The sequence below is a fragment of the Nicotiana tabacum genome, chromosome 9 (assembly GCF_000715075.1).
Source record: "Nicotiana tabacum cultivar K326 chromosome 9, ASM71507v2, whole genome shotgun sequence".
NCBI lineage: Eukaryota > Viridiplantae > Streptophyta > Magnoliopsida > Solanales > Solanaceae > Nicotiana > Nicotiana tabacum.
The window spans coordinates 45,349,738-45,362,086 of NC_134088.1; the positions used below are offsets into that span (position 1 = coordinate 45,349,738).

Consider the following 12,349-nt stretch of genomic DNA (forward strand, 5'->3'; position numbering starts at 1 on the left):
TTCGAGAGGCTACCGAACTATTCGAAAACTTCACTTTCTTGCATTCTTATTGTGCACATTTGTTATTTCTGAAGTTTGAACCTTGACTCTTTTATTCTCTCAAGATGGTGAGGACACGTGCGACCAAATCAGGCAGACGATCACCTATACCATCAGTTAGGGCCGTGAAAGGTCGGGGCCATGGTAGAGGCCAAGGTGTGGCTCGTACTATAGCTAGCGCAGCATTTGTGGAGCCACCAGTTGCTCCCGCTAAGGAGTAGATACCAAATGTGGTTGAGCCGGTGGGACTAGCTCAGGCACCAGCTATGTCCATTGTGATCCCAGGCCTTCAGAAGGCCTTAGCCCAGATTTTGACTGTGTGTACGTGCCTGGCTCAGCAGTCTCAGTTCTAGCTGCACTAGCCACTTCTCATGCCGGGGGAGGTGCTCAGACTCCCGTTGCTCGTACTCCAGAGCAGGTAGCTCAGGGACTCGAGACACCGGGGATACTACCAGCCCAGCCGGTTGCTGCTGCTTGGGCCGAGGTTGGCCCACCTATGAGTGATGAGGAGTAGAAGAGACTAGAGATTTGGGAGGCTTAAGCCTCTAGAGTTCAGCGGGGAGGAATCAAAGAATGCTCAGGATTTCTTAGACCAGTGTCAGCGAATTCTTTGCACAGCGGGTATTTTGGAGACTAGTGGAGTTGCATTTACCATCTTTTAGCTGACTAGGGCAGCCTACAGATGGTGGCAGGCCTATGTGTTGAGCAGGCTAGTTGGAGCAGCGCCACTTTCATGGCATGAGTTCTCTATTCTCTTTTTAGAGAAGTTTGTCCCACAGACTCGTAGGGAGGAGCTGCGTAGAGATTTTGAGAAGCTACACTAGGGAGATATGATTGTGACCGAGTATGAGATGAGATTTCTAGATTTGGCTCGTCATGCTATATGGTTGGTTCCCACAGAGAGAGAGAGAGAGAGAGAGAGAGAGAGAGAGAGAGAGAGAGAGAGAGAGAGAGAGGATCAAGAGGTTCATTGATGGCCTCAACTATGGCCTACATTACAGTTTGGCCCGAAAGGCCGAGACGGATGCTAGTTTTGACCGGGTGGTAGAGATTGCTAGGCGCTTGGAGTCTGTTTGCAGGCTTGAGCACGAGGAGCAGGAAGTCTAGAGGCCTCGTGGTTTTGGGGTTTCAATGGTACCTCATTTGGAGTTCAGTCACATCAGAAGTCATCCTTACATGCCCGCTCAAATGGCTCGTCCGGTTCATCCTAGTGCATCAGCTAGTCATGGTTCATACAGTGCTCGTCCGAGTCAGTCATCTTATAGTGCCCTCCCAGCTTATAGTTCATCCCGTGCTTCATCAGTTCATGGTTCATCAATACTGGGTTCTTCCGGTGGCTATTCTAGTTCTAAGTGTCCAATTCAGGCCCCATTGTCATTTCCAGCTCGAGGTTGTTATGACTGTGGAGAGTTAGGCATGTGAGTAAGTAGTGCCCCCAACACTACAGAGGTCCAGTGCGGTAGGGAGGCCAGTCTATGACCACTACACCAGTTTCTTGATCACCCGCCTAGCTAACTCGGGGTGGGACTGAGGCAGTTCGAGGTCGCCCTAGAGGGGGAGATCGATCAGGTGATGGTCAGGCTCGATGTTATGCTTTTCCCGCCAGGTCAGAGGCAATTGCTTTAGACGCGGTGATCACATGTATTGTTTCAGTATGCCATAGGGATGCTTCCATATTATTTGACCCTGATTCAACTTATTCATATGTATCATCATACTTTCCTCGTTATTTGGATATGCCACGTGATTCCTTAGTTATGCATGTTCATGTATCTACACTAGTGGGTGATTCTATTATTGTGGACAGTGTATATAAGTCATGTGTGGTGACTATTGGGTAATTAGAGATGAGAGTTAATCTTTTACTGCTTAGCATGGTTGATTTTGACGTTATTTTGGGCATGGATTTGTTGTCACCATGTCATGCTATTTTGGATTGTCATACTAAAACCGCGACATTGGCGATGCTGGGATTACCTAGGGTTGAGTGGAAAGGTTCTCTGGACTATGTTCCCAGTCGAGTGATTTCATATGTGAAGGCCCAACGGACGGTTGGAAAGGGATGTCTATCATATTTTGCTTTTGTGAGGGATGTTAGTGTTGATACTCCTATCATTGAGTTCATTTCGGTAGTGAGAGACTTTTTGGATGTGTTTCCTACAGACCTACCGGGCATGCCACCCGACAGGGACATTGATTTTGGTATTGACTTGGTGCTGGGCACTCAGACCATATCTATTCTTCCGTATTATATGGCACCAATAGAGTTGAAGGAATTGAAAGAACAACTTCAGGAGCTACTTGATAAGGGATTCATTAGGCCTAGTGTTTTGCCTTGGGGTGTACCGGTTCTGTTTGTAAACAAGAAGGATAGTACCATGCGAATATGCATTGATTACAAGCATTTGACCAAAGTTACAATTAAGAACAAGTACCCACAACCGCGCATTGATGACTTATTTGACCAACTTTAGGGTGCTAGAGTGTTCTCTAAGATTGATTTGAGGTTAGGGTATCACTAGTTGAAGATTCTGGATTCTGATATTCTGAAGATGGCATTCAGGACCCGCTATGGTCACTGTGAGTTTCTTGTGATGTCTTTTGGGCCAACCAACAGCCCAGCAATATTTATGCATCTGATGAATAGTGTATTCCAGCCATATCTTGATTCTTTTGTCATAGTATTCATTGATGATATACTGGTGTACTCACGCAGCAAGGCAAATCATGAGCAGTATCTGAGGATTATATTCCAGACGTTAAGGGAGAAGAAGCTATATGCTAAATTCTCAAGTGTGAGTTTTGGCTTGATTGTGTGGAATTCTTGGTGCATGTGGTGTCCGGTGAGGGGATCAAGGTAGATCCGAAGAAGATTGAGGCAGTTCAGAGTTGGCCCAAATCGTCTTCACCTATTGAGTTTCGGAGTTTTCTTGGCTTGGCCGGATACTATCGCCGTTTTGTGGAGGGTTTTTCGTCCATTGGTGCACCTTTGACTAGATTGACCAGAAGGGTGCCCCATTCAGGTGGTCTGATGAGTGTGATGAGAGCTTTCAAAAGCTCAAGATTGCCTTGACCACTACCATAGTTCTAGTTTTTCCTTTAACGTCGGGTTCATATATGATTTATTGTGATGCTTCGCAGATTGGTATTGGGTGTATCTTGATGTAGGGTAGGGTGATTGCTTATGCTTAGCTCCAGTTGAAGCCCCATCAGAAGAACTACACCGCTCATGATTTAGAGTTAGCAACTATTATACACACATTGAAGATTTGGAGGCACTATCTCTACGGCGTGCCTTGTAAGGTATTTATAGATCATCGGAGTCTATAGCACTTATTTAAGAAGAAGTATCTAATTTTGAGGCAGCGGAGGTGGTTAGATCTGTTAAAAGACTATGATATTACCATTTTGTATCATCTCGGAAAGGCCAATGTCGTCACTGATGCCTTGAGTAGGAAGACCGTGAGTATGTGTAGCCTTGCATATACTCCAGTTGGTGAGAGACCGCTAGCATCAGATGTTCAGACCTTGGCCAATAAGTTCGTGAGGTTAGATTTTTAAGAGCCTAGTCGGATTCTAGCTTGCGTGGTTTCTCGGCCTTCTTTGTATGAGTGCATCAGAGAGCATCCGTATAACGACTCCCATTTTCTTGTTCTTAAGGACACAGTGCAGCACGGTGATGCCAATGAGGTTTTCTATTAGGGATGATGGGGTGTTGCGGATGCAAAGTCGGATTTGTGTGCTCAATATGGATGGGTTACATGATTTGATCCTTGATGAGGCCACAGTTCGCGATATTCCATTCATCTAGGTGCCGCTAAGATGTATCAGGAATTGAGGCAACACTATTGGTGGAGAAGAATGAAGAAAGATATAGTGGGGTATGTGGCTCGGCATTTTAACTGTCAGCAGGTGAAGTACGAGCATCAGAGGCCAGGGACATGAGATTCTCGAGTGGAAATAAGAGCGTGTTACCATGGACTTCGTTATTGGACTCCCATGGACTTTGAAGAAATTTGATGCAATTTGGGTGATTGTGGACCGGTTGACTAAGTCTTCACATTTTATTCCGGTTGTGACTACCTATTCTTCAGAGCGGCTGGCTGAGATCTATATCCATGAGATTGTTCACCTTTACGGTGTGCTAGTGTCATTGTTTCTGATCGGGGCGCGCAGTTCACATCACAGTTTTGGAGATCAGTGCAGCGAGATTTGGGCACACGAGTTGAGTTGAGTACAGAATTCCACCCCCAGACAGACGGATAGTCCGAGCGCCCCATTTAGATCTTGGAGGATATGCTACGCGCTTGTGTTATGGATTCAGGGGTTCTTGGGATCAGTTTCTGCCTCTTGCAGAGTTTGCCTACAATAACAGCTACCAATTGAGTATTCAGATGGCTCCTTATGAGGTCATATATGGGAGGCAGTGTTGATCTCCAGTTGGTTGGTTTGAGCCGGGAGAGGCTAGGTTGTTAGGTACTGATTTGGTTCGGGATGCTTTGGAGAAAGTCAAGTTGATTCAGGATCGATTTTGTACATCTCAGTCTAGAAAGAGAAGATACTAATCGGAAGGTTCATGATGTCGCATATATGGTGGGAGAGAAGGTATTGCTCAGAGTATCACCCATGAAGGGTGTGATGAGGTTTGGAAGGAAGGGCAAGTTGAGCCCTCGTTATATTGGCCCTTTTATGGTGCTTGAGAGCATTGGAGAGGTGTCCTAGAAGCTTGTATTGCCACCTAGTCTATCGGGTGTTCACCTAGTGTTTCATGTTTCTATACTCCAAAAGTATTATGGTGACTCATCTCATGTTTTGGACTTCAGCACGGTACAGCTAGATGGGGATTTGACTTGTGGAGCCGATGGCCATTTTGGATTGACAGGTTCAAAAGTTGAGATCAAAGAATATAGCTTCAGTGAAAGTTTAGTGGAGAGGCTAGCCAGTCAAGGAGGGTAATTGGGAGACCGAGCGGGAGATACAGAGTAGATATCCACACCTATTTTAGACTCCAGGTATGATTCTAGACCTGTTCGAGAATGAACATTTGTTTAAGAGGGGTAGAATATAATGATCGACCGGTCATTTTATGTATTGTAGCCCCTTTCCCCCAGTTATCACTTTTTCTATAATCATTTGTGTTTATGTGACTTGCCGGGGTGGTTGGTTTGGTTCCGGGGATGTTTCAAAGTGAATTGGGACACTTAGTCCCAAGGTTGGAAACTTGAGTTGAAAGAGTTGACCGGGTATGACTTTTGTGTAGACGACTCCGGAATGGAGTTTTAATGGTTCCAATAGCTTCATATGGTGATTTTGGACTTATGAGTATGTCCGGATATTGATTTGGAGGTCCATCGGTCATTTTGGCTTGAATTGGCGAATGTTGGAAAGTTAAAGGCTTTGAAAGGTTGAGAAGTTTGACCGAGAGTTGACTTTTTTGATATCGGGTTTGAATTGTGGTTCCGGGAGTTGTAATAGTTCCATTGCATCATGTATGACTTGTGAGCAAAATTTGAGGTCAATTGGAGTTGGTTTGATACGTTTCGGCATTTGTCTTAGAAGTTGGAAGTTCATTAGTTCATTGCGCTTGAATTGGGGTTTGATTCGTTGTTTTGATGTTGTTTGACATGATTTGAGGCTTCGAATAAGTCTGTATCATGTTTTAGGACTTATTGGTATGTTTGGATGGGATCCTGGGGGCCTCAGGTATGATTCAGATTGAAATCGAATTGAGTTTTGGGCTTAAGGAATTGCTTAAGCTTAAAGCTTCTAGTGTGAACCTGCATGGTTTTGGCCGCAGGTGCGAGACCGCAGAAGCGGCCCTAGGGTCGCAGAAGCAGTTTGGGCTGAGGCTGGGTAAATGCGAGGAATTTTCCACACCTGCGAGAGGAGCGCAGAATCGAAGAGGTAAGGAGGCATGGTTTTATGCAGATGCGGAGTTGAGGGCGCAGGTACGCATGCACAAGAGCGCATATCGTACCGTAGAAGCAAAGTTTTCCAGAATGTCTGGAGCCGCAGAAGCAGAGGCTTAAGCGCAGGTGCGCTTCCGCAGGTGCGAAGTATTTTTCCGCAGAAACGGATGGTCAGGATGTTAATGAAATTCTGCACCTGCGATGGTTTGTCCGCATGTGCGGTGGATGGGAGCGTAGGTGCGAAAAGCCTGGGCAGAAGGATTAAAACGAGGGTTTGAGTTAAATACAATTCCAAAAATTCTTTCACATCGGATTCTTTCTATTTTTTCTTTCAAACAAAACGTTAAAATACAAAAACAATCAGAATGAAAAGCGTCACTTTTATTGAAGAGGGTTTTGGCTACCATTGAAGAGGTAAGTGAAGGTTCATAACTTTTATTGATAATTATTGTTTACCCATTGATTTTACACCTAGATTATGTGTGTTTGAGGTAAAATTTGGGGAATTTTGGACTATGTATTAGAAAGTAGATTTGGGGATTTTAGGGTGGATTTGTGGTTGGAATTGGATGATTTTGGCATGGTTAGACTCGTAATTGAAAGGTTTTTCGGATTTTGTGAATTTTGTCGGGTTTTGAGGTGCAGTCCCGTAGTTGACTTTTTGATTTTGGTTAAAGATCTAAGCTTTATCATAGGAATTGATTCCTATAGCTTGTATTGATTATCTTAAGTTGTTTGCGACTAGATTCGAGTTGTTCGGAGGTCGATTCGTGAGGCAAGGGTTTGTTGGAGCTTTGAGTTGTGCGCTTTGAGGTAAGTAACATTTCTAAACTTGAATTTGAGGGTATTTAACCATGAGAACTATGTTATATGAAAGATATTGGGGTTACATATGCGCTAGGTGACGTGTGTGTGTGTGCACCGGTGTATTCATGGTTTTGGGAGGCCTCTAGGCTATTACCGGGCTTGTCTTGCTATCATATCATGTTATCCCCGCGTTCCCTCTTCTTGTTTGATTATTTGAACTGTAAATCATGTTAGACATCATGTCTAGTCTATGTGCTAACTATTTGAGACTTGATAGGGCTATTCTTATTGTTTCTAAGTTATATACCTTATTTGCACACATGTTCTCAGTCATGATACTATATCGATGTATGATATCTCTGCGTGAGTACTTCTTATTTGATTCCTCACATATTGTTGATACCGCTAAAGGGTAAAACTGTTAAATTGAGTATTTGAGATGTGTTTATCTCATACTTGAACAGTAAATGATTGAGTTTGGGCCTTAGAGCCGGTTTGGTACTAATTTTGAGGTGACGCGTACGCTAAGCCCATATTGGGCTAAGTGTTATTATTTTGGGGCGATGCGTGCACCATGCCTCCTTATTGGGCTAAATGATTATAATTAGCGCTTGGGAAAGATCCGCCCCTCTGGAGTTTGACATGCCAGCAATGGGCGCATGCATAGTATTTCACATATGTGCTTGATAATGTGCAGTTATGCCAGGCACCCGTACAGTGCTAAGTGTAAATATTCTTGATGGATCTACTCTGATACTGTTGATTGACCTGTATACCTGACATGTAGGCATAGAGATGTAGTTTCCTCATGTTACCTGATAATTGACCTGCTTTATCTGTGTTGGGCTTTAATTGTTATACTTGAAACATGCCTAAATTACTAAAATGTGACCAAGCTGAACTTGATATTATTGAGCTACTGTTTCTACAGTTTATCCTTTATATTCTGAACTGTTATCGGGTATTGGAATTGGTATTGGACTGTTGTTCTGAGCTCGTCACTACTTTCAACACAAGGTTAGTGTTGTTACTTATTGAGTACATTGGACCGGTTGTACTCATACTACACTTTGCACTTCGTGTGTAAATCCAAGTACATCCGGTCGAGGTGATTTCCAGGCTTGAGTTGTTCCGGACTTTTGGGAGACTACGAGGTAGCTGCCATATCGTCTGCAGTCCTTGAAGTCCTCTTTCTGTTATCTTTATCTTTACTGTTCTTACATTCAGACAATTGTATTAGAGGATTTTGCTTGTACCTTGTTATTCAGTAGTGCTCGGGTACTCGTTGACACCAGATTTTGGGATTGGTTGTAGTAGCATTTTGGCTCACTTATCATATATTTTTATGACATTCTTTCGTTGTTACGTTATTAGATTATATTTAACTGATTTTATTATTATTATTATGTGACTGTTGGCTTACCTAGCGGGGTGGGTTAAGTGCCATCACAGCTTGTGTATTTTGGGTCATAACAACTAATGAAAATACTAAAAATAGGTTGACTTAGCGAAACAAATTGTTTTGATAAAATAAATTTAAAATGACAATATAGGTGGTTGAGTTAGCGAAAGAAATTTATGAGACGCACAATTTTGAAAATTTTTGTCCACAATTTGGAAACCCTTATTATTAGGGAATTTTAAGGTTAATATTTGGCCTATTTTTTAGGTTTTAAACAATCTTGTGGTAATTAGATGAGTTAGATAACTTTTGGACATAATAGTTCTCTGGACATTCGGAACCAGCAATAGCCTGTAAAACGAGTCGTCATTTTCGGGCCTCTTAACGTATATATAAGAGCACGTTAGAAAAGCGCATACAGTGAGGGAACTGCATGTGCTTCGTTTTGGGGTTAATAAAACTAAGGACTCTATATTCACTTTGAGTCCTTCTTTGTTCCCTGTTTATCTATTTTAATTCTTGTTTTACATTTTCGGTTCCCTCCACAAAGTGATAAAGAAATATAATTTTGTGGATAATCAAACTCTCCACGTGAACAATATATATGCACAGTTGAAAAAAATAAAAGATATCTATTCCAACAAAAAATAAAGAAAGAAAGAAAACCAATGGCTCATGCTAATGAAAAAGAGAAAGATACCAGAACAGAGGAGGAGAAAGCCATAGATGCATGGCTTCCCATCACATCCGATCGAAATGCGAAGTGGTGGTACTCTACTTTTCATAATGTCACTGCCATGGTTGGTGCTGGTGTCCTCAGTCTCCCTTATGCCATGTCTGAGATGGGATGGTATGTTTTCTGTTTTGTTATCTCTCTTTTCTGGGGGATTTGCGTTTCTTTTTCTTTCTTCCTATATCAATTTTAGTCCAGAATAATTGTTCGTTTATGTGCATTATTCCCTACATTTTAATTTATGTGTCTTACTTTTTTAAGCATATTTCAAAAATAATATCACCCTTCTATATTTATTAAATTCTTAATTCCGACATTCACTTTTTACCCTTCATAACACTCCCGACTCCCTCGTAGGAATGACATGTCGTGTTTAAGATTATAATATTTAAAAAGTATCATGATATTATATATATATATATATATATATATATATATATATATATATATATATATATATATATATAGATTTAGTTTAATATTTCAAGATTCAAAAGTATTCTTTTTATTCTTAAACCTTGGCTCAAACTAGAAAACATAAAATGAAATGGAGAAAGTATATTCTTTTATACTCTTAATTATGTTCTCGTTCATATTTGAGATCACAAATTTTTTGGATAGATCAGATAACCAAGAATTAAACAAGTTGTCTCTCTTTGGATCTGTTGCATGCACGATTCTAATATATAACATCCTTTTAATCTATAATGCTTTATTTGTGCAGATAATTTTAAAGAACGACAAAACGTTCTTGATTTTCTGAGTTTGCTTATTCCTTCTCTTCATATTATGTCTGGAGATTTTGGATTTACTGACATTCCAATGAATTATGTATCAGTATCTTTTATATGGATCGATTCTTATCCCGTTTGGGGATTATTTTTTGTTTTTATTAAATCACCGTCATTCTCTAATGGTGAAGAATTGATCAATGTTACAGGGGGCCTGGGGTGACAGTAATGCTGCTTTCATGGGCAATAACATTTTATACAATCTGGCAAATGGTAGAGATGCATGAAATGGTACATGGCAAGAGATTTGATAGGTACCACGAGCTAGGTCAACATGCTTTTGGTGAAAAACTAGGACTTTGGATTGTTGTACCCCAACAAATAGTGGTGGACGTGAGTTCTTGCATAATATACATGGTAACAGGTGGCAAGTCGTTGAAGAAATTCCACGAAACAGTTTGCCCTGATTGTCAACCAATAAAGCTGACCTACTTCATCATAATATTCTCCTCAGTCCACTTTGTACTTTCTCATTTGCCAAATTTCAATTCCATATCGTTGGTGTCCTTGGCTGCAGCGGTCATGTCCTTGACATATTCGATTGTTGCTTGGGCAGCGTCTGTAGGGAGAGGGATTGAAGGCAGAGAAGTGAGCTATGAACTTAGGTGTGAAAAGACATCTGATAATATTTTCATGTTCTTGAGTGCACTTGGAGATGTGGCTTTTGCCTATGCTGGCCACAATGTGGTCCTTGAGATTCAAGCCACCATTCCTTCAACACCCGAAAAACCTTCCAAAGGTCCAATGTGGAAAGGTGTATGGGTCGCTTATCTCATCGTCGCCGTCTGTTATCTCCCTGTCGCTTTCATTGGCTATTGGGCCTTTGGTAACGTCGTTGAGGATAACATCTTGCTTTCACTCGAAAAACCTACTTGGGTTATTGCTGCAGCTAACTTGTTTGTTGTCGTTCATGTCATTGGAAGTTACCAGGTACCTACCTACCTTTAATTTTGCTAATTCATCAGAGAGTAAGTGTTAATTTATCTCGTCATCTCATCAATCTGAAAGCTTGAACACATTTTTTGTTTGAAAAACAACACTTGCAGGTTTTCGCAATGCCCGTGTTTGACATGATAGAGACATATGCCGTGAAATCAATGAGACTAAAACCATCCACTCTCCTTCGGTTCGGTGTGCGTACTACATTTGTTGGTAAGTTATAGGGAGACGCACTCATAATTCTTTCTAGCCCCTAATTTGGTTATTTACTTAAAAGAAAAATATTGGAGTGAGTTGTTTTCATTCTATTATTTTATCTTTTTCCAATTGTAGCATTAACATTGTTCGTGGGTCTGACCATACCATTCTTTGGTGGCCTAATGGGATTTTTTGGTGGATTTGCTCTGGCCCCAACATCGTATTACGTAAGTATATTACATAAGGAATTCACCAGTTTTGTTACGTTTTTATGAACCAATTAAGTTATCAGCCAATATTGACCTTGCCTTTTTTCTGCAGCTTCCTTGCATCATTTGGCTTATCATTGTAAAGCCCAAAAGGTTTGGCTTTTCTTGGTTTATCAATTGGGTAAGTAAAATTTAATTTGATTTTATAACTATTCTTATTTAATTTCATGGTTTATTTTATTTCTGTAACTTACTTTGGCTTTTTTCTGTTTTCTTTTTCCAAATAAATTCTAGTTCTGCATCATAGTTGGCATACTGCTGACTGTTTTATCACCCATTGGAGGGATGTGGACTCTTATCAAACAAGCTAAGAACTACCGGTTTTACCAGTGATCTGCAATTCCTTTTTCTTATAATCTGGAACTGTAAATAGTTACCTTTTTTTTTTGCCTTTTGCCATTTGTTTCTCACACTTATTTTTCAGCACACTTTAGAACAAAAAGAATGTATTTATTTGTTATAAATGCTTAACTGCCTTTGTGAATAATACTTGGAAATAAAACATCTTTGTTTAGGAGTGCTGTCTAATGACTCCAGTTCTTTTTTTTTTCTGCCTAATCTAATGCCTCCAATTTATTGACTAAGGTGCTACTAAGAAGAGAGACAAAGGAGAAAAGAATTAATTTTGTCTTTATTAAAGTCAGGGTTGGATTGGTAATTTTTCTTTCCAACTAAGAAAATTCGGCCAAATCTAGCATAACTGCATAAGGAAACTTTTTATTCCGTGTGATACGCGTATTGTCAGTTGCGTGAGGCTCTCTTTGGCTGACAAATGTATGATGTGGGGCTCTTGTTGACTGACAAATGTATGATGTGGGGCTCTTGTTGACTGACAAATGTCTATCGTGGGACCCACAACTACATCTCGCTTCGTTCCCTATCTCCATCTCACTAATCGTTCTCACTCATTTTCCCCCTCTGCTTCTATTCTCTCTCCACTTCTCACAGACACTCCCGGGTATTGTTAACTTCGAACATAACTTCACTCTTGAAATCAGTAAAGAGATTGCTGGGACTCACCCACAATGCCTTGCATATCTATTCTCTCAATCCCATTTATTTAAGAAAAAAATTTAAAATGGGTTATAGACATCAAAATTTTAACGAAGCAGTCCATACGAAATTTGGGCTGAAACCCTAGAAGTCCATTAGGTTGCTTTGACGATACTCTACCATAACCTTAGTTATACTATAAAAAAGGGTACATATTTCCTTGAAAAGTGTCACTACCCAAATTCAAGTGTCCGACACCCGTCACACTA

General features: G+C 40.9%; 1 protein-coding gene across 1 annotated transcript; it reads left to right on the forward strand.

Annotated features, from left to right (window-relative positions):
• Positions 1-8,577: 8,577 nt before the first annotated feature.
• Positions 8,578-11,601, forward strand: LOC107828971 (lysine histidine transporter-like 2). The gene is made up of 6 exons (XM_016656371.2): positions 8,578-9,007; positions 9,831-10,611; positions 10,728-10,833; positions 10,954-11,045; positions 11,140-11,208; positions 11,322-11,601. The coding sequence occupies exons 1-6, from the start codon at positions 8,826-8,828 to the stop codon at positions 11,418-11,420; spliced, it is 1,329 nt and encodes a 442-aa protein (XP_016511857.2). The 5' UTR covers positions 8,578-8,825; the 3' UTR covers positions 11,421-11,601.
• Positions 11,602-12,349: the final 748 nt, after the last annotated feature.

What these genes read in the sequence shown, in the direction of transcription:
- LOC107828971 (XM_016656371.2), top strand. Translation starts at nt 8,826, where the DNA reads ATGGCTCATGCTAATGAAAAAGAGAAAGATACCAGAACAGAGGAGGAG. An exon ending in GCCATGTCTGAGATGGGATG is followed by an intron (nt 9,008 to 9,830) that starts GTATGTTTTCTG and finishes TCAATGTTACAG; the next exon opens with GGGGCCTGGGGTGACAGTAA. An exon ending in TGGCCCCAACATCGTATTAC is followed by an intron (nt 11,046 to 11,139) that starts GTAAGTATATTA and finishes TTTTTTCTGCAG; the next exon opens with CTTCCTTGCATCATTTGGCT.